Below are 24,195 nucleotides of genomic sequence, written 5' to 3' on the forward strand. Positions count from 1 at the left end.
CCTTCCAGCCAGGTTTGCAACCCCCTTCGCACTCCCCAGAGGTCCCATTGCATCTGTTAGGTAACGCACAGTTTATACTGCAGTTTTGTTTACAGTTTACTCCGAATTTCCCATTAGAACAAGCTAAAATTTAATTGAAACTACTTAGTGTATAAAAGATAGGACATTTTTGAATTAATGTTGATAAATAATCAATAAAGAAGGATGTACTTTAATGTTGTGTAGCACTACCTGTTTTACAGAGGTTTCCTTCATACCCAGCATCACACCCTTCATGACATGATCCATTGATGTGGTGACATTGTTTATATTCCAGACAGGCTCCACAACTCCTTCCACAATCCTGGCCATATCTGCGTCCATCGCATTCTTTTTATGCCAAAACAAATACTTTAGTCATTGAGGAATAGCATGTGTTTATCTATTTAAAGAATGTATTTTAATAGCTACATGTATCCAAGTTATACTATATAACCTGGGTTGAGGCAGCTTGTGCTTTATGAACCGCAAAGCGGCTTATAAAGAAGCGTATACAGTTTTAACCCAGTTTATACTACTAAAACTTGGGAGGCTATTGAATTCAATCCTCATAACTTAATTTATCCTCATTAAATGTAGGACATGACAATTTCTCCTTCAAAAATGCCTTCAAATTGAACATAATTTAAAAGTAACGTCAAGCGGGTTGAAAAGTTTTTGACGTTAGACTAGACATCGTGACGTAAGCAACACTGGTTATAGACACAAGCTAATTATTCATTTAGTCAAATGACGCGTTACAACCAAAATTGAATTATACAATACTGAAAATATTCTATCAAGGTGCAGTTACACAGTACAATTTTTTATCCGCTTTTTATTTTTCCAGTTGATTTGCTTTTGACTAAAATCAAAGCGTGTGACCACCAAAGTCAAAAGTAGATCGCAAAATCTTAAAATCGATGGAAATTGGAAGGCGTCCGATTTTCAAATTTCTATTGTAATGAGAATTGTGACGTCACAATAACATTCCCCGCGACACAAGATTAAAAAAAAATGCAGAGTAGGTCATTTTACACAAATGTATTATAAATATATACAAGTAATTAATTTACTAAATAAGATAGGTAACTCAGTATTAACAGTATTATAGTTAACAAATGGATATTTACTAGTATAGCAAATAAATCGTACCAACTTCCACGGCGGCCATGTTTTTCGAGCATGGAGACATAAGTGTTTATAGTATTCCATTTATGATTTACATGAACAAAAAATGTTTTCGTTTTTTATTAAGAACTGATTTAAACAGAATAAACTACATTCAAGTAATAATATTTATCAAAAGTTTGAGTAGCTATAAATCAGCAGGCATGTTTATAAATCTGATTAAAATTAGATCTTCCACACACTTAAGTCGCTGTTAATTAGAATCTACAAAACATATCAATTATAAACAAAGATGTAGAAAATTTAATATAGTTAACAACTTCTTTTTTACTTAAACAATTCAGTTTTAAATAATTCAACAAGTGTATATGATAAATCTTAAATAATTAAAGTTATGAATCTCTGTTATGAATGAATATTGTAAGTTTCGTCTCTGTGAAATTCTTCATGATCAGAGGATTATTCATTTTCCATACAATAATCTTTCGTCAAATTTCTATGAATATGCATGTTTAAGCCATTATTTTTATAAAAAAAAAAAAAAAAAAAAAGCATTAATCAATTCTTTTCAAAACAAATAAAAGCCATTATTTTATTACTCAAAAAGATTTTGGGTAAAACAAAAACAAAAAACAAAACAAAACCAAAAAAAAAAAAAAAAAAACAAAAAAAAAAAAAAAAAAAAAAAAAAAAAAAAAAAAAAACAAAAACAAAAAAAAAAAAACTTATTGTATTGCATTAGTAAATGGTAGAATTTTATAAGACTGTATTTCACATATTTCTTTGCAAAAATAGTACGGAATTACCTTGTGTGCAAAAAATTCCCTTCCAACCTTTTTTGCAAGGGGTTGTACATTGCCCCATGAATCTATTGCATTCATCACAGTTGCTACACATTTGAGAACAGTCCTTTCCATACCAACCTACAGGACAACCTTTAAGGAAAGAAGTCGATGAACAAAACATCAAATGTGAAAATCCTCATGTTGATACAAACAAGGATAGAATTTGGGGTATATCATCGATCACTCACGCAACTTTTACATCTGTGCATCATAAATTAAATGCATCAACTCCATTAAATAATCAACTTCACTACAATAATTCATATAATTATGCTCGACGATGACCGTTACGAAAATTCTGGTGATTACTTAACTAAAGGCATAGTACATTTCATAAAACTATCATGTTTTGCATATTAGAGTAACAAATTGGTTCAAACCACTCATTTTATTAACAACAGTTAATTGTTGAATATTTTGGAAAAAAAGAATAGAAAGAATTCCACATGTATTTCACAAACAATGAGAAAAATGTCAAGGTCTATAATCTTGCATAATTATGAATACTGGTGTCGTAGAGCAGGATTTCCTAAATAGTCCCCCCCCCCCCCCCGGGAATCTGTATTCTAGAGTAGGACTTCCCTGGAGGGGAAATCTCATACTAGAGCTAAACTCCTCCCTCTTTTTTTTTTTTTTTCTCAGAGTAGAATTTCACCAATCTTATCAATCTTAAAATCATATCTAAAATATTTTGGCTAAAAGTTTATACGAGAGTTTACTGATTTTTAATGAAAATTTGAGTGTTTTCGACTCAGGAATTGTTCAAATTGGGTAAAAAATCTAACAATATACAGTTCAAATTATTGAGTCTCAAACCCCAAATTTAAACTCCAATTGTAAAATTAATCACTCAAAAAATAGTTAATCTCGATGTCTGAACAGGTCTCTTGACGCAGCGATACTAGATTGTTCACGACTTTAAAATTCTTTATCAGGCCAACTTTTAGGATTTAATAATTTGTTTGCCCTTAAAGGGTCTAGTATATTTTCTATGGATCGGTTCATTTTTTACAAAGAGTGTGTGAGAAAATTTTAGAACAAACACTTTCCAAGAGTTTTGCAAAAGAAATTGGGCAATTTTTTAGGTTCATGACAGCTATTTCGGATATTTTAACCCTAGAAACTTGGAGAGACACTTACACATCAACTTCATTTATATGTAGTTTGAAATACAACTGGAGAAAATATCTTTTTAAAATAAAATTGTTTTTTTTTAATCTGGGTATCCATGGCTAGAGTTAAAAAATATCCAGCTGATTACATTGTACGAGTTTTTTGGGGGGTGGGGAGGTGGGGGGGGGGCACTTTGACCAATGGGTGCAAAGAATAAGACTTCAAAGCTTCAGAAGAATTGGAAGACCAGTTACTTGGAAAGGTGAGATTTAAAATTTTCGATTTTCATAGTCTGTATATTTCAGTGGTCGCAATTTTGAAAATTTTAAATGTTGATTGCACGATCTCACTCGACATTTTGTTTATATTTTTCTTGAAGTTTCATTAAGATTTCTAACTGCGAGAACACCTGTGGTAAAATTATGAAGGGACATTTAATTGTAACAATGTGCCCCCCCCCCCCCCTCTCCTTATGTATAAGTGTCGTAATGAGACTAAAATTTTGCACAAAAGTATTTCATGTAATACAAACACACAATGTTCATGCACGATTTACATTAAGGATTTATTTAAAATTTCAGGATATGGCGCGCGGGGGTGGGGGTGGGAGGGAGGCACTAACACTTATAACATTTCACGCAGGTGACGGATTGATAAACCACAGAAGAATAGTTATCATATTCTCAATGCATAATTTAGAAATTATATGTTAATTTTCAAATCGGGATCGAAATCCCTCCGATTCAGATTCTTTTCATACTCATTTTCTGATTTGGATTCGTTTCATATTTAGAAACCTCTCTTATATGAAATATAACATGGACCAACGTAAATTTATAGACCATATCCCTCCAATAATGAATGGCTAGTTTATGAACTCAGTAAACATGTATTTTTTTATTAAAACAGTCCACAAAGTGTGGCCCCATTTCTTGAACTTGGTACAAGTACTGATTTATCAACAAGTACACTCATAAACATAACTCTGAATGCTTATTTACCGAATGACAATAAATATTATATTCTGATGGAAAAACAAAACAAATGAGGACGTAATAAGGTGAGGGGAATTGTACGACCTATTTCTCCAAATTCAAATAATGATAGACGTTTTCAAACGAAATTTTGACAACACATGAAAGCCTTTTCCATTTCATTTTCTATGAAAAAAAAGAAACACCTGTTTTAACTTAGAATCTTTCTTCAAAATTTGAAATTTATTTATAAGTTGATAGAAAATTGCCCAAGTAACAATATCTCCTTTTAATTGGTATGTTTGTGAAAAATGAAGACAATCTAAGGTTTTCTATCTTGAACTTTTTCTTTTTTTTTTTTTAATTCACTAAAGCCCCCAAAATGAGATATGTTAGTACAATGAAAATTTAACAATTGAAAAAATCAACATGTGAACAGTTAAATGGGCAGCAAAAAGATCTTTGATATTCAGCATTTACAGTTGTTAAAAACATTGAATGTTTGTGTTGTATGAAGTTCAGATATGAAATGATATAAAACGGCTTTACAAAACTTCGCTGAACCTATCACTACTAATTCTACTTACTTTTTTGGCACTTATCCCCATACACACCGACGTTACATCCATTTGTACAAGTTCCGTTGACATGGTTACAGGTCGCACCATCACTACAGTTACCACATTTCATAGAGCAGAGATCTCCGTAAAACTGCATACTACAAGCTGATATATATATAAAGTTCACTGTATTGAAATGCAATCTTTATTGATCCCCTAACGGTGAAACCGGAGGGGTCTATAGGTTTGCTCCTTGTCTGTTTGTATTGCTGTCCGTATGTCTGTTTGTCCGTCTATCTATCTGTTAGTAGTCAGTCAGTCGCACTTGGTTTTCCGCACCTTTTTTCTTAACGCTTGTGGATATTGAGCTGTTTTTTTGCATGTGTGTGAATCTTGATGAGTTACTGATCAAGTTTGCGTTTTTATTCAACTTCTATGGTTTTTTGACAGAATTACAACATTTTTAATTTTTAATGGGCACTAGATTACACTTGTCGGTAGGGGACTAGTATTGCTAATGTAATACTCTAAGAATGCTTGTTATGAATGATATATCGAACGTATATCAGGAAGATCTGAAATTTCTTTGACTTGAAGTTGAACTTTGAAATAAAACATTTTTTTAATTATGCTGACCCTTTAAGTTCGATATCAAAGATAATGATTGAGTTCATAATATGTTAAAAAAGGGAGCTGAAATGGAACTTGAATTATATATATATATATATATATATATATATATATATATATATATATATATATATATATATATATATATATATATATATATATATATATATATATATATGTGTGTGTGTGTGTGTGTGTGTGTATGTATGTATGTATACAGAAGATATATCTCATTAATTGCGAGTATGATATATCAAAGAAAGATGCACAGCGGGTTCCAGGAAATGTTCTACCAAGCCTTTTTCTTTACTTCTCACTAAGATATTAAGGACATACGCAACGTAGTTTGAACTTTATTTTCTTTTTCTATGGAGTCGAAGAGTTCCAATACTGATAGGAACTGTGTGCTACATTTTAATGTCTATATATGGTGCTGTACACTTCTTTTAAAACAAATTTGGATCAACAAAACATCTAGAATATGTGTTTGGTAATTTTTCTATATTTTTCTTTGAATTATACAAAAATTTGCATCAATTGATATCTTTTCAAAATCCCTGGTAATGCATGCTGATTTTTTGTCTACGAATATCTGATTGCACTATAATTTTAAATTAAGAATATCTTGGAAATTATCAGTAGGTAAGGTACGTTGCGTATGTCCTTAACAGTAGTGAAGGAGAAACTTCAAGAGTACTTTGCAACAATATATTCGAGAAGTGGTGTAAATCACTGATATGCAAGTTGCATTTCAATCCGTAACAGAGTTTAAATAGGCCTAGTGCATTTTTTTTTTTTACGAAAGGCATTGTAAAGTACATGTAGATACAGTTAAAACACTGTTGTGACCCCATGCCTTTGTTCTTGCAGTCTAAAACTTTACCTGTAGCCGTCCGATTATAATAATTGCCAGTCCAATAATAAATTATCGGATTGCAGTAATAACTAAATCAGACATAGCTGCAGAACTGTAACTCTTTGGTTGAGAAAATTCAGAATGCAAAAAAATAAATACATAAATTACGGAAGCCCTGGAGGGACACTGACTTACTTGTTATTACTTATTTGTTGTGACTTATTTGTTATGACTTTTTTGTTGCTGGTTATTACCAAGTGTAACGTAGCTATGGAGAACATGTAGATGGCTTAAGTTTATTATTAAAATGATATATTTAGTCCTAGTTTACATGTAACTTTGGTTTTTGATTGAATGTAATTGTAGTTGAACGTCCAGTGCAGTTCTGATTACTTAATTCTTATCTGTTATATCTTGTAACTTACATGTAGTTGTTATAACTTAATTGTTATTTGTTCATTCTCATTTGTTATTCCTTGTTACTTAACCGTTACAACTTAAATATTACATTTAATTTCCAGTGTGCATAATGATTGAACATATGAACATTACTGCTATTTTATCTTGTCATTAGTGATAAATTCAAAGGCAAAATAATAATTCTTCTTTTCTGAGACTACAAGTAGCCTCCATCTTGTACGCCACGTTTTGAGTAAAGTAAACGTGTGGTGTAATAACAATTTTAAAATAACAATGATTAATAATTAAGTCATAAGAACCAAGTCAAAACACCTAAGAAGTAAGTCAATATCCCTCCAGTGCTTCCGTAATAAATAAACATGATAAATAAATAGATAAATAAATAAATCTAGGGCAAGCAAATGCTAGGAATTTAAGTTGCTACAAAGCAGGAAATCCACGACGAAAATCGATTTCTAACCTTTCTCAACAGAAACACTTTCCATAGAGTTTTTCGCTGAGTGTTTTCGATATAGCACTGTAAATAAGCTAATTGAAATCTGTTTCCCATAAAGAATCTGCAATTTTCATCATTTGACTAGGTTTGCTCTCCGCCGCTGGCCGAATTTTTTAAAAAGTCTGAGATTTTCATCATATCAACCAAATAAATTTTCAGATATAAACCCGCATTTTCACTTGGGGATGATATCATCCAACACTATATCGGACTCAATTTATTAAAAAATGTTCAGAGTCAAAAAGATTTCTTCACCGCCTGACCAGTATCCTCCTTACCTAAACGACTGCCATTGAATAAATGTAATGAAACAAAAAAATTCAGCTTTTATTGCCTAAAGAAAAAAAAAACCTTTCCTTTTTGTCTACTTATGATATTAGATGGATTCAGGTAGAAAACTATTGACACTTGAATACCTATCTAGACTATTTGCAGATGACACATCTGTGTCAAATACATCTAAAAACTTGAAGGACTTAGAAAAACTTACTAACCATGATCTAGAAAAAATTAACCAATGGTCAAAAAACTGGCTTGTAAAATTTAATTCTGAAAAAAAAACAAAATATTAATATTTGGCAGTAGTGAAGATGAAGTATCCAAACTAAGCTTTAAGTTTAACATCAAGAAATCATTCCATCTTCTACTCCCTGTCATCTTGGACTTATGTTTTCGAATTCTGGGAAATGGACAAACCACATTGATGATATTATTAAAAAGGCTTCAAAAGAAATTGCAGTTCTTAGAAAATTGAAATTATCCTTAAATCGTGATTTCTTAACAAAGATGTATACTTCATTTATTAGGCCCTTATTTGAATATGCATCAGAAGTATGGGATAATATTTCTGCAGCTGACTGTGAAAGGCTAGAGAAACTTCAATTAGAAGCTGTACGTATTGTAACTGGACTTCCTATTTACTCCCCCCGTAACTCTTTATATTATGAAACAGGATGGGAAACACTTGCTTATAGACGAGAAAAGAGAAAGTTATGTTTAATGTTTAAAATAAAACATGGTCTCGCGCCAGACTATTTATCGAATCTATAACCTCCTGAAGTCTCAGAAATAACCCAGTATGATTTACGAAATTGTAATAATATTGTTATACCCAAATGTAGAACGAACTTATTAAAAAATTCCTTCTTTCCATCTACAATATCATTATGGAACGCCTTGCCCTCTGAAATCAGAAACCGTGAAACTATAAATGCTTTCAAAAAAAGACTTCTTAAATGTGAATCTCCCCCAAAATATTTTTCTTTTGGTGAAAAGAAAATAAACTTAATTTTAACTAGAATGAGACACAATGAGAGTCTCCTTAAGTCAGACCTGTTCAAAGTCAGGCTTTCAGATAACACTCATTGTTCTTGTGGATATACCAATGAAAACACTGAACACTTTTTTGTATTGTAAGAATTATGCTGAAATAAGATTAGAATTATTTCACACTATAAGAAATAACAAAGGAACAAGAGACCTTGACACAATTCTATTTGGGGACTCAAACTTGGGACAACAAAATAATATGAACATAGTTAAAGCCGTACACAAATATATTAAAAAATCGAAAAGATTTTTATGAATACCCAGCGTAACCATTCTGTATCTATTACAACCCCTTTCCTTTCTTTCTTTGCACCCCCCCCCCACTCTTTTCTTACTTCCCTGCACTTGTTTTTGTATTGTACATTTGTTGGTTGTACATCACGTGTATATATATATGTCATTTTGTTTGTGTTGGAGAGGACAATTCTAAGTTGGTAAAACTTGTGTCCAATCCTATTGATTATGTTTCAATAAGATATGTTTAAATACCCATTGTGTTATTATCGGACTCCTACAGGCAACTTTAAGACATTTAAATGTCAATGTTTGAAGTATAAGATATATGCCTCATACATTTCTATATGTAAAATTATCAGACTGTTTTTGGCCATAAGGGGCGTCAAACTGTCTGATAATTTTACATATAGAACAGTATGCGGCATATATCCATTTCTTATTATTGTCTCTTTCAAGCTCTATGCAAGAACGTCAGATAAATGCGGGCCTATAATGTTAGCATGGAATGCCGATAGCGAAGGAATTCTGGAGAGGTTTCACACAAAAAATTGCTTGACGAACAGATTTCATTCCGAATTTTCCCTGTTCTTACACGTTAGTCTATTGAGCTCTCTTAATAGACGAACTCAGTCTATATTACTGGCTTTATTTTAGAATTTATCGAACCATTTTCTGCTATACCAAGCACACAAATATCAACCAGAAAGCAATTAACATCAACAAAAATCTTTACCAACAATATTATACGATCCGATTTTAATGTAAAATGCACAAAATATTATGTTGCAGTGAAAAAGTGCATATTGAAATTCATTATGTTCACTGACATTGCTAATAGCGATAGGTCGTCTCCTAGCATTCATAAATACAATGATTATCATATTATCAGAAAGCATCCGAAAGAAAAGCGAACATTAATATGAAACACGGGATAAAATTCTGCCATTCAATTAACTGAAAGGTAACTGAAAGTTTACGGAGAGAGGACTGAATGACAGAGCTCTGAAATTGAGCCACTTTCCAGACCTTTCGGTGACATGATTCAGTTGACTGAATGGTGCAGTTTCATCCTGTGAAAGCAAGTCTAGCTGAATTTTGTACATTAACTCGCTACTTTCCTACACCTCCATTTCATTGACCTCAACTTCTTCATTTTTTTAATCGCTCAATTAAGATGACACCCTCTGCATAGGTTTGTCATTAGAATACATTCAAATCTGTCAAATTAAACCTGCAATATGCTATAACAAGAACATGTATTTGGCATCAATTATGAGATTACATGCAAACGGATTATCCAGTAAGGAATGCACATTACAATGGACTGTTTTGAATACACATATGCCCATTTTGGTCACTTACGTAATTCACATTGATGTCCTTGGTATCCAGGTTTACATCCCTGACAAGTACCCGTCTCTATGTGACAGTAACGGCAGTTCTCGGGACAGGGAATGGAACAATCAGGTCCATAAAATCCGGTTTTCTTACAACCTAAAAAGGTAGAAAAAAGCATTTTAAAAATTGTACCACATTTACGTTTTCGGAATATGGAAAAATTTAATTAATATTTCAATTCAAATCAAATGATTCAAATGACTTGAAATGAATGTGAAGGTAAGGCATATTGTCAAATGTGAATTTTCAAAGACGATTGATAATAGGTCATGATTACCATTTCAGCTCTGTAGAACCAAATTTTAAAACATGCATGCTTTTAAAGTATTTTTTTCGAACCTTTTTTTTTTCTATATGTGTTATCCTTTTCCAAAGAATAAACCAATTCTTATCACAAATAGAGACTTGCTGAATATGTTTCATCTTACTGTTACAACAGGGCCAAAAAAGCATACCGTAAACTTCCACTTCACACAATTCGTTGTGTGCATATTTATAGAATTCTCCGGCACGGGCTGCATCCTGAGGTCTTTCGTTAAAGTAAATGACATATCGTCCATGTACAGGACAGGTTATGTTGACAATTGACGGTATGGTGGCTCTTGTGTAGTTTGTATCATGAAAACATAGATGACCTTGAAGTCTGTTCGTCGTATTAGATACATAAACATAAAATCCTAAAAATCTAGCTGTGTAGCCATTGGAAGCATCTGTAACAAAATTAAATTTCTAAAGAGAATACGAAAACAACCTTAAGGCTAGGTTATAATTTAGTATTTCCGTGAGTAATCTTTAAGTACGCATTTTCCCCTAATTAAAAATTGGACTGATGTTGAAATTAGTGACACTTATTGTAAACAAAAGAAGAACCTGTAGCTGAACAGTTTTAAAAGTTATTGTATTAATTGAGTAATCTCGGTTATAGAACGCGCAGTTTTGGAGATCTGTGCATTAATTTCGCTCTATTAGCAATTCTTTTCTCATCCTCATAACGATAATAAAGATATATTTAGTTATTTTGCAATATACATGCGCATGTTTTCTTTCTTATTACATGTACTACCGCTTATGCTCATTGAAGTATGATATACATATAATTACACACTGGTTTTAATAACTTAATCCCTATACAATCTTCACAGTATAAGCGATGAAAAATACGATTGAATACCAACATAATACGTTTAAAACGAGAAAAAATATTTAATAATACATTATAACAAGAAAAAAAATGTCAATTCAATAATATGTTGAGAAATTAAAAATTTGTTACAAAGGAAACGAGATTCATAAAAGTAAAGTCTCCTTATAACCGACATTTTCTAACATGTAAGTTCTTTAGAATTGAATTATACTGTATGTTGATAAGTTTTCTTAAAGAAAAAGTATATTTTGATTTTTTTTTGTTCCCTTAAGGAATGCATTATGATCAATTTACTAACCCCACACTGTATTATCCGTCCTGTAATATATCCGTATGCCATGTATACTTTGAATAGATGTTAAATCCACCCACCAGGTTGCACTGCTCTGTTTTAGTCCAGATACAACACACTCACCACTCCAAGCACTAAGATTGGTCTTCCGACCATCGACAGCATTACTGGCATTGAATCTACCGTCTCCTGCATTATACTGCAATGATTGCCATGTTGGTTTATAAAGAGCTATATTTTCTGTAACAGAAAAAAAAGTTTAAAGAACTTGTGTCCAATCCCATTGTATATATATCACAATAGAATATGTTCAATTCAGAAAAAAAAAATGCTAACTCACTGTTTTTTTTCAAGGCCCATTGTATGATTAAAAATTTAAAAGTATAATATTTACATGTAAGTGTAAAAAAAAAAAAAAATAATAAAAAAAATAAAGGTATGTTTATGTAAACTTTTAAGAAAGAAGAGGGAAATCTTTCAAAATGATTTACAGATAAAAGCAAAATCCACTTGATTGTTTGCATCGTCTTGTCAGGTAGAATATAACGTCATTCCTGGTTTAGTTACAATTGCATGAAACAATCGGCTAATTGATTTTTTTATTCTTGTTTAACGTCCGTTACAACGATCAGTTGCTTCATATCATTTGTTATGGCTGTGCTTTTTTTTTAATTTGACTAGGGAGTACTCCGTCTACCTCATCAATATATAGGGCTTAAGGCGGGTGTGACCGGTCAACAAGGGACTAGTCATTGTCCTAGTCACCTAATCCCATCCCTGGTTCTTCCAGGGGGTCTGTGTTCCTTGCCTTGTTCATGATTCATTTTGTTTTTACCTAATTTATGAGATTGATCACTGTTCGTAATTGCCATCTTCCTTCGGAGATTAAACATTTACAAGAGGCCCAAGGGCCTTAACGATCACCTGAGTATAATTGAACACTGTAAGGGATCCACGGAAGTATAAAACAAAATTAAGTGATAGACATCGCAATGTTGCCCAAGAATTTCAAACATGGGTAATCAAAGATTACAAAGCTCACCTCGACGAATGTTATCTATAAATAAGGCAAATCTCGCATCATATTTTTTTTCTAGTTAGTGTACATCCAAAATCAATATCCATGCAAATGAAGGTCTGATTCAGTATCCATAGCAAGTCTGGAAGTGCCCATTCCTAGATACATGTACATTATCCATGCTAATTTGGTTAAAATATGGCTAAAATTCACTCATTTGGAAAATCTACATCATATTCAGCATCCGAAGCAAGTGTGGTAGTGTCCTTCGCTAGATGCATCATCCATTAAAGTTGAGTCCAGGTAGGGCTTATAGGTACTTGGGAATGGACCTACGCCAAAAACATTAACCTGGTCACTCATCTGGAAAATCTAGGTCAGATCCAGCATCCGAAGCAAGTGTGGTAGTGTACATCCCAAGATGCAGCATCTATGCAAGTATGGCCCAGGTAGGGCTTATAGATATTTGGGAATGCACCTGCTCGAAAAAATTTAATTTTGTCACTCATCTGGAAATCTAGGTCAGATCCAGCATCCGAAGCAAGTGTGGTAGTGTCCATCCCAAGATGTCTCATCCATTTAAGAATGGTCAAGGTAGGGGTTATAGTTACTTGGGAATGGAACTGCTCCAAAAACTTTAACTTGGTCACTCATCTGGAAAATCTTTGTCAGATTCAGCATCTGAAACAAGTGTGGTAGTGTCCATCCCTACATGCATCATCACGCAAGTTTGGTCCAGGTAGGGCTTTTAGTTACTTGGGAATGGACCTGCTCCAAAATCTTTAAATTGGTCACTCATCTGAAAAATCTAGGTCAGATCCAGCATCCGAAGCAAGTATGGTAGTGTCCATCCCTAGATGCATCATCCCTGCAAGGTTGGTCCAGGTCGGGCTTATAGTTACTTTGAAATGGACCTGCTTCAAAAACTTTAACCTGGTCACTCATCTTGAAAATCTATGTTAGATTCAGCATCTGAAACAAGTGTGATAGTGTCCATCCCTAGATGCATCATCCCTGCAAGGTTGGGCCAGGTCGGGTTTATAGTTCCTTGGGAATAGACCTGCTCCAAAAACTTTAACCTGGTCACTCATCTTGAAAATCTATGTTAGATTCAGCATCTGAAACAAGTGTGATAGTGTCCACCCCTAGATGCATCATTAATGAGAGTTTAAGGCAAGTCCAGGTAGGGCTTATAGTTACTTGGGAATGGACTTGCTCCTAAAACTTTCTCATAGACGCCGACGCCGGGGGTATAGCATAAGCTCATCTCGACTTCGTTGAGATGAGCTAAAAATCTGGTTAAATACCCTTGCTTATTGAAACGTGCTAGACAAAAGTGATCTCCTTTGGATCATACTTGGTTTTCACAAGTATTACAGGGATGATATACAAAATATACAAATACAAAGGACACTTGCCTATTGTATAAAGTATTCAATATATACAGATATGTTTTTGTCACTTGCCTAGTGCTACAATTCAGTGCACACACACTTGGGTATACAGCATGGCTATTTGCCACTTGTCACTAATTACAATAAGTCATCCTGGTTCTTTGTGATTCTTTGTTCACTTTGATAAAGTATAAAACAACATCCAGTCTCTTGTCAACCATGCCTCTACTACCAGTGACACTAACTTAGATCACCACAGTGTAAATACACTGTGTACAAATACAACTTTGCTAAATATATAAATAATCTTTATGTCAATCTTTTATACTGCTTTACAGGCAAGAATCTGACTTTGAGCATACTTTGCTCATTTAAACCGAACATTCATTTTTATTTTGTTTCTATACATGTATATATATATATATATATATATATATATATATATATATATATATATATATATATATATATATATATATATATATATATATATATATATATATATATATATATATAAACATTCTTTCTTGTATTCTCATTCAATCAAGTAACCTGTTAATTGAATTATATACAAGGATTTCTTGATTAACAATATTTAGCAAAGGGGAGTAAATCTCATTTGCTTCACATCACAATTGTGTACTCTGCCTCCTAGATATCCGGAAGCAAAGAAAAGGCACATTTACTTATAATTATATTTAGTACATTTACGTTGATATTATTGTATTTAGTTTGTTTGCTTAGTACAGTGTACTCAAGGGCAGAGGGGAAGTTTTTCAAAGCATTAATGCAATTTGCTAATTAATCAATAGAACCCCAACCAAGCGCAAAAACCCCTGACCCAGGGGCCATGAAATTCAAAATTTTGGAAGAGGCATCCTTTCTCATCATAACTATGTATTTTGTTTGTTTAATTAATACCAAGGGACAGAGGAGAAGATTTTCAAAGCAATAATTTATTTTCAGTATACAATAAATAAGCCCCCCCCCCCACTCCAGAACCCATGACACAGGGGCAATGAAATTCACAATTTCGAAAGAGACACTCTTCCTCATCATAACTATGTACCTATTTCATCAGCTTAATACTCAGGAGCAGAGAAGAAGATTTTCAAAGAATTAATGTATTTTCACTATATAAACATAGAGTCCCGCCATAACACCAGAACCCCTGACCCAGGGGCCATGAAATTCAGAATTTTGGAAGAAGCAGTCTTGCTCATCATAACTTTGTACTTAGTTCATCAGCTAAATACCTAGGAGCAAAGGAGGAGATTTTTAAAGAATTAATGCATTTTCACTATATAATCATTAGAGCCCCGCCCTAACACCAGAACCCCTGACCCTGGGGCCATGAATTTCACAATTTTGGTGGAGGGCTCAATGCTTATTCCAATGATGCCAACAGTTTGACTGCTTGATGTCCAGGAGTAAAGAAGATTTTTAAAGATTGCATCATTTTTGATGGTTTTAGGCCCATCCCTCAGGCCCCAGCGGGGCAGGGGTCATGAATTTCACAATTTATACTCCCCTTCACCCATAGATTCTATGTGCAAAAATTGGTTGAAGTTGGTTCAGTGGTTCCAGAGAAGATGCTAAAAATGTTCAAAAGTTTACGACCGATTGACGACGAACGACGTACGACGAACGACGACAGACGAAAACAGATAGCAATAGGTCACTTAGTGACTCAAGTGACCTAAAAAGTTTGATAGCTAGAAGTGAAGTTCTATTCAGTATTGTACATATAAACGCTTTTGATAAGATTGTGGGCTGGCAAATAAAGCCTTGCGATTATGAAAATGTATCTATTAACTGATGATCTGGCAATAAAAATCTTGCGATTATATTCTGAAAACTCGATTTCAGAATATAAAGATATTGCATTTAGCAACATTGCCTCTCCATACGGAGAGAGCTGACTGTTCAATTGAAGAGAACAATTATTATTATTATTAAAATTGGCCATCCTAAATAAAAGCTACACACGATTCATAAAGAATACGATTATAAGGATCGCTTTTGTGCACGTGGTGGATGATCTTCAATATTAAATACTTTGCGTGATCAGTGGTCAATGAGACGTCGCGCATAGTATTGAGTAATTTGATTGCGTGACTTGTAACACTAAAAGACGGGCGCTCCTAGTTTTTAGTCATTATTTTTTTTTACCACATGGATCTTTCCGCCAATTTGCACAAAGCTATGATGATTTCCATTAATAAATTTCCAATACTGGCTGATTCCGACTGTTTGTAAAAATAATAGCATTCCGTAATATGCCGTGATTTTGACACGTAACAAGGAGAGATGCAATGTTTGGTAAAGAATTTTTCCCATATAACAAGTTCTTTTGGTAAAACTAAAGGGAGAAATAAAATGTGCAAATCAAGAAGTAGTCACATGTTTCTTTAAAAAGATATAAGCAGGTATCTGAAGAGATGATAGAGTGATTTTGATTTCTAGTCGGTTTTGTTACTATGGCACAAATAAACGTATTATGATATTTTACGAGACGTATATGGGGGAAGTCGAATTCTTGTTGTCGATAAAAATCTCATTTTCGAAATGTGCAAACAAATAAAATTTTATATAAAAAAAATGGAAAGAAGTTAAACTTTTTTAAGAAAACAGCAAAAACTGGATATCCTGTCTAATTTGTTACGCATTCAATTTTTAACGTTTTCATGCCTAGACAACGTAAGGTCAAAAATAGTTTTACTTGCAAACTTGCCGTTTTTAAGGGAAATACAAATCTGCATTCAGCAGAATAAAATATTAATTAGTGAGAAAATAAGAAAACAAAGAGAATGAAAGAATGATTGTATGTTGTTTAATGTTTCATTCGAGAATTTTTCACTCATATAGACACGTCACCATATACCGCTGAAGGGCTTCAAATTTTGACCTTTACTTGGCATTCAGGGCCTTTGAGCAGTAAGGGGTCTTTATCTTGCCAACGCCTGTCGTGACACGGGGCCTCGGTTTTTTTTTTAAGGTTTCATCCGAAGGACCCGCAAATTTCACTTCAAAGTGTCGAGAGTATGGCGAAGAAACAGTTGCTACCCATTTTTTTATCGACTTAGGTCACTCACGGCCGAGAGTCGAACTCACGACTTCCCGATCACGGAGCGAGCGCTCTACCGACTGTTTTACCGTGTACGGTAAGAGAATCTAAGAAGACAAGATAATAAAAAAAGAGATTCTCGTAAGAAAAAGTCAACATTTCTGATTGGGATGTTTCAGAACTTTGACTTGGACGTGGACTTTAAGCGTTTTATTGACGCTATTTTGACGTTACAATATGGGCCCCAATTTTGTGCGCGACGTCTGATGACTCTCGTAAATTATCGTGTATCGACTGGAATTTTCAATTAAATCAATTATGGTGTATGCATAAATATTATAGCCCACACTTGGCAGTGTGGCATAATAAAGAAAATGTAGCGCATGTCCGTGATATAATCCGTGATTATACAGGTATAAGTATATCTACATGTAGGCCCATTCATTTTGACAAAAATGACATTGTTCACGAACTTTATGGACAACTCTCGTATAGAAAAATATTCAAGAACATGAAAACCATGGCTAGTCACATTGATATGGAAATATCCTCATGTTGTGAACATCCAAATCAAGTTTTTTCTTTTTTTTTTTTTTTTACATAAGACCCCCCCCCCCCCCCCGGGGGGTACTTTAACGATAGGTCTTTTAATATCTTCTTGTCAAGAAGAGCAATGCCATGACTAGTCATGTAAATACTGAATCATCCTCAAAAAGTGTAGATGTTTGTTTTAATCATGACACCTTTGGGTTGGTTTTGGTCAAAATCGGGATGAAATTTTTACATAGGAATATATAATACAAAACAAAAATCTGCAGATGAAGAACCACAGGGCAATATTGACTCTGGTGAGCGTGTGGTTCATTTGTCTATTTTTTGACCGTCAAATTTTGTCTGGATGCTGAACCCCATCCCCCATCCCTCCTTTACCTTGCAAGTCGTTTACACAGGCCTTTTTTTTTCATTATTTTCGAATCAAAGATTGGAAAATGATTTGTACTTTTAATTATATGTACCACTAGAACTGTAACTAAGCAGCAGAAGGTTTGATGCAGGCTTGGCTTATTTTTGCCTCGATAACCCCAGTGACTCGATCGCAATGTCACAGAAGGATAAGATTGAGGAAAATCTTTCAAAAGACATTGGAGGACAAGTGAGCACTTCTAAACTCCTTGGTTTCTGTCAAAGTACATGTAAGTGGTCGTGAAATGAAGAAAAAAGGGAACTTTTTTCTTCTTTATCCATCTTCTGGCAGAATTACAATATGGTAATTTTAAGAAATGCTCAGCGGTTATAATTTTTCTATACTTTTTTTTTTTTTCTACAGACAAACTTTTAAACTAAATGATGTAAATAAATAATTACTAAGAAAACAGAATAATGTATTCCACTTATCTTATGAGACATTATTGATACCATGATGACATATTGTGTTTTCTAGAAAGCCAGAATTCTTTTCACCTTTTACGTTCAGTAATACATATATGAGACATCACCGTATGCCAGTGAAGGGTTTCAAATTCAGAAAAATATTCGGCACTCTGGATCATTAAGCAGTAAAGGATCTTTATCGTGTCAACATCTGTTATTAAACAGGGTCTATTTTTGTGAGGTCTCATTCGAAAGACCCGGGACTATCACTTCGGAATACCACAACTTGACGAAGGAAAAGTTACTACCACTTTTTTAGCTCACATGAACTGAAAACTAAGGTGAACTTTTCTGATCACCCGTTGTCCGTCGTCCCTCTGTCCGTCCGTCTGTCTGTCTAGCTGTCCGTCCGTCTGTAAACTTTTCACATTTTCAGCTTCTTCTCAAGAACTACTGGGTCAATTTTAACCACGCTTAGTACAAAGCATCCTTACGTGAAGGGAAGTTTAAATTGCTAAAATGAAGGGCGAAGCCCCCTTCTAAGGGGAGATAATCAAGAAAAGACAAAAATTGGGTGGGGTCATTAAAAATCTTCTTCTCAAAAACCACTGGGCCAGAAAAGTGAAACTTATGTGGAAGCATCCTGGGGTAGAGTAGATTCTAAATTTTGCATTAAATATGTAGAAAAAATCTTCAAAAATCTTCTTCTCAAGAACCACTGGGCCAGAAAGGCTGAAACTTATGTGGAAGCATACTGGGTAGTGTAGATTCTAAATTGTTCGAATCATGACCTCTCGGAGTAGGGCGGGGCCACAAAAGGGAATCCAATTTTCACATTGAAATATGTAGCAAAAATCTTTAAAAATGTTCTCAAGAACTACTGGGCCAGAAAAGCTGAAACGAAACTTAAGTGGAAGCATCCTGGGGTAGTGTAGATTCTAATAGTTCAAATCATGACCCATGGGGCTAGGGCGGGGCCACAATAAGTACTACAAGGGGGGAATCAGGTGAAAAACAGCAAGGCCAAAGTTACTCCGTGAGCATTGTGGCCCATGGGCCTCTTGTTATTATTATTATTGACTTGATTCCGTCCAGATCTGAGCTTTAGTCTATGAGCTGTTGATTAGGGACGGAGCGCTAGTTTGAACATAGCTTCTTTTAATTTCTAATTATACAGGGATGTACAACGGTTCACATTAAACTGTTAATGACTGTAAATAATTTTTATTTCCTGCTTTGTAAACGAGTGTTGAAGGAATTAAATTGTTAAAATCATTAAAGTATGAGAATTCTTAAACATAGTTTTATTTTTAAATAGGGAATACAGGAAGTAAGAAAACATCTTGCCTGACACAGCTTGGTGTGGGGCAATATCTTTGTTAAATCAATTTAATAAAACTCTAATGACACCTTACCAAGATCTTTAATAGGATACTAAACAAGAATTAAAGAGAGAAAATCGATCAAGCATGTCAGAGATATTTTGGGAAGGAGCAATGAAAATTAGTTTATGCATGCATACTTATCCAACATGAATGTGAAACCATATAAATGATATGTTTCAGGTTTTGCTAAAATCTAAGCATCAATTCTTTTCAAAATTCTATGTGCTTATGCAAAAGAAAAATATGACATCACCGTGTGCATGGTTTTACAGAAATTAAACATCATCATGCTAATGTATACGTGTGATGAATTGAAAATATTTTCTTTATGGTCACGTTTTTGAAAAGTTGTCAATTAAACAAATAAGCAAACACTCACCATAACCGTGTGTATAAATGACCGTAATAACCAGAAAACCTGTTGCAACATTAGCAAATGTCATTTCAAATAAAAAAGTCGCCATCTAACATCTAACTAGGAAGTAAGATGTGTTGACAGGGTGTATTTTTTATGAACTATTTAAAAATCTTCAAGTTGGAATGAAATTTAAATACCCTATTAATAATGTGTATGTGTGCACTGATGTGGAACTCTCAGTGTCGTATTGCAAGTGTTTGATTAAAGGGGCCTAGACACAGATTTGAAGTTAATATTTTCTTAAATTTTCTGTATAATATCATGACATATGTTGCTATAGCATTTAACACGGAAATATAATCCAAAGCTTATTTGATCTGGAAATTTTTGAAACTACGAATTTCGGGATGCGTTTGGTTGGCACATCCTTGCACTTTCACAAAGTAAGTTTACCATTAATGCATTTAGATATTAGGTATTAATGAAAAAATATCAAGATTACAATTCAGAAATTTCAAGAAAAATATTAAAACTATAATCCAGAAAATTCAGAGTAGAAATGTGAGAAAGCAAAACCAACTCATCAGTATTGTCAGTGATCAGTGCTCAGTGACAATATGTGATAAGATGCGTATTTGGGGAGTTAAATTTTGATCCAAAACTCTAGAAAATTGGGTATTTTTCTGGAAAGGGAAATTTAGTAATTTTTTTTTAACATCTTATCTATAATCATTTATCAGGTCGGAACTTAATCAAATGCAGCAAAGGAAGATCTTAGCTAACCACATGCATATATTACAAGTTCTTGCATATGTTAATGATCTTAATTTTAGTTGTTAATAAAGGATCTTGCATATGTTAATGATCTTAATTTTAGTTGTTAATAAAGGATCAAATAGTGACGGCGTACCCAAAAGCTTTACTTTGAAACACAGACACATATCTTTATTTACAAGGCTCTTGTATGCCTTGAAATATTGAACAAGTGACCAGACCCCAAGCTTTTATACATTACCATCACCACGGAAACTCAGAGCAAATTGACTATAATGAGTTCATATTATCTTAACACTTTCCTGAACCAGTACTTTGTGCAAGTATGAAACCATCTAACATGATCTAAATTATGTTCGGTAACTTGATTTTTTGTAGCCCACTATGAAGAATCAAAACAGAACATAATTCTATAAATCTATTAATTTATGGATCAACACCATGAGGTCATAGGACGCAGAGTAAACGGAGACATGTTTCATCATCAGGCCTTCACTCAACTTAGGTACAGGCCTGACTGGAGAACTTCATAAATATGTAAAATTGACTCGGCTTAGAAAATGGACCCATAATCTGACCCACTTAAATCTCCCTTACAATGCTATCTCATGGCCGTAGGAACCGGAGGGGGGGGGGGGGGGGGGGCACGGGGGGCATGTCTCCCAAATAATTTTGACGATATATAGATTACTATAGAAAAAATAGCTTCTATATGCTTGTGCCCCCTCAATAAAGACGTCTGATGACCTTTTTGTTTTCGGCTTGTCAAGGAATTTTTGGTAGTTGATAGTGACGCCTCGACAGAAAATGTATGGCTGTGCCCCCCCCCCCCCAAAAAAAAAAGAAAAAAAAAAACTGAAATTGCTTTTTACGGGCCTGTATCTCTCAACAGAATCAATTTCCTGACACAGAATATCTGATATCTAGATGATTTTGGTACAATCTTATTTAATCTGAACCATTTCAGGGATTTATCAGCACCTCCTCAGGGGCCGAAATTCGGCCCCATTCCCAATTGAAAATAAGATCAATTTTTCCCAATTTGGCAGTATTTTTTCCCAATTGGTGAACAATGCTTTTATATTTAATTAACTTGGAAAAACACTAAGTAAAATTGTCAGATTGACTGTAATTTTCCTCTATTTAACTCATTTAGTAAAGCTACAGTCATAACAAGTTTTAAAAACACTGTAAAACATCGCCGACTTTTAATCCGAATTTCCTCCGTTTTTCTGAAAATGGTGATAATGTAGATCTATAAAGTCATTTCCACCTACTCAATTGATCTAAGAGTAAATTATTAGAATTGTAGGCATTATTTTAGATAGAAAAATATATTTTCAATGTATTTTTACATATTAAAATGGAACTTAGTAAAAAAAAATTTGCAGGAGATTTATTATCTCCAAAAACAGATTTTAATGACCTAAATTGGAATCTCATACACACATGTGCTACCCTATGTTGTATAAATAGTATTAAATACCTTTTACTCATTGAAGTCATATTTAGTTTTATTAGTCAACATTATTCATAATTGATTTTGTATGTTGAAGTTGGATCATATTTAATTGTGTGTTTGGCTGCCCAAAATAGGGTTCATGCTGAAATGTTAAATGAATTACATCTGAATACATGATGAAGCAGGATTTTTTTATTTTTCCCAATTTCATCAAATAGCCGATAATTTTTTCCCAATTCCCCCAAAATGGCATTTCCCAAAATAGGCTGATAAATCCCTGCATTTGATGAACGATCCATCAATAAAGCAGCTAGCCTTGCTGGAAATTTAGGTATTTATAAAGACTTGGTAATCCTAGTGATATCAACAGGCAAGGATGGCTGAAATACGACACATCTAGTATGTGGATTAGCTGACAACGGACAATTCGTCTTAGGGTTCTCATGTCCCACTTTCTACAGCATTGCTCATTCTTATGCTTCCATCCAACTGGTATTCCTGTCCGAATTCTATTAAATCATCATCAATACATTTATTTCAACATACCTGTACCTGTATCGTCACTGTGCATAGCGGTAAATACACTGGTTGAACTAATAAAGAACATGCCCACTTCACGTTTTATTCTCACACACTTAAAAAATAGAGTAGTATCCTTTGTCGTCTCGAACTACCATATATTTTGGGCGACCTGTGTTAAATTCACTGTAATTTAATCATTTATGTTTTTTTAAAAATTTTATTCATCTACCTTTTTTTTGGGGGGGGGGGATAATGTAGGCCTCCTTGGTAGCCATATCCTGGTACAAGAAATATTTTTATCTCGACTGACGATAAATATTTTTATGTTACAACAAATTAACAACCAGAGAAGATTAAAAAAAACACTTTGAAATTTATATGGGTTTTCCCCATATAGTGGTCAAAGGACATAACTATTTAAAGACGTACGACACACTGGGGGAGATGACTCTTGCGATTTCAATTTAACACTTAACTTGACGTCAAAGACGTTTATTATAAAGCGTCAAAATCAGGACCGAATCGATCCCGAAGTAATTATAAGAGAATGGGATTAGGGGCTTGATGTGGTGTCTTTAGAAATACCAAATCGTATCCTTGATTATTTGCGCTTTTGATTTAAAACCTGCCCCTCCTCCATAAAAAGGGAAGAATAGAAAGATTACTTCTTAAATTTCTTTAATTTTTATATGAAACTCGTATCCGTGATCAATATTAGCACAACAATATTCTTTATCTTTTTATGATACATTGCTTTCTTTTGTTACAGTTGGCTTTGTAACATTCGCATTACCAGATCACGGGCCTATCTTCAAATTAAGAATTAGACATATAAATACTGTTTTGTTCTCCTTTAAAAAAAATGTTTTACAACCCGTTTCCAAAAGTTCACTGATCAAAGAGGAACAACTCTAAAATTGTGGGGGATTTTCCCCCTCCCCTAGTTGAGTTATTTCCTCCTGTTTGTCGAACAGAACTTTATGAAAACACAATGAATTCTGATGAACGCAGGAACTGAAAACTATAATAATATACTGAGTAAGTACCGAAAATGTACCAGAATTGCTTACTGAAATGGCTCGAATTCACGAATATCTTATATGCGACTAGATAACTGGCCTTATCCGACCATCTAGATATTTACCACTGTGAACAATTTCAGTGCGTTTTGAATTTCGAATCAAAACAAAACGTTTTATACATGTATCACTGTACATGAATATTTTGACACATGAATAATTTAAGGTTTACTTTAATTCTAGTAGTTGATAGTTTAACTCTTATTCTAGTTGTCAGAATTTAAATCTGCATGAATAAATTAATTAAATGGTACTTCAGGGATTTAAAAGATTAAGAAAATATATATCTCGAGGGTAGCCTATGTTTCATCAAGCTCTAATG

At 33.7% G+C, this 24,195-nt stretch overlaps 1 protein-coding gene across 1 annotated transcript; it reads right to left on the reverse strand.

Annotated features, from left to right (window-relative positions):
* Window positions 1–211: 211 nt before the first annotated feature.
* LOC133203135 (multiple epidermal growth factor-like domains protein 10) lies at window positions 212–20,142 on the reverse strand. Its single transcript, XM_061338980.1, has 6 exons — window positions 20,058–20,142; window positions 11,450–11,683; window positions 10,463–10,717; window positions 9,972–10,103; window positions 4,669–4,806; window positions 212–369 (listed from the first exon to the last, which is right to left on the reverse strand). The coding sequence occupies exons 1-6, from the start codon at window positions 20,140–20,142 to the stop codon at window positions 212–214; spliced, it is 1,002 nt and encodes a 333-aa protein (XP_061194964.1).
* Between the last annotated feature and the right edge of the window lie 4,053 nt (window positions 20,143–24,195).

This window comes from Saccostrea echinata, unplaced genomic scaffold (genome assembly GCF_033153115.1).
Source record: "Saccostrea echinata isolate AGI-Se365-2 ecotype Australia unplaced genomic scaffold, CSIRO_AGI_Sech_v1 ptg000048l, whole genome shotgun sequence".
Lineage (NCBI taxonomy): Eukaryota > Metazoa > Mollusca > Bivalvia > Ostreida > Ostreidae > Saccostrea > Saccostrea echinata.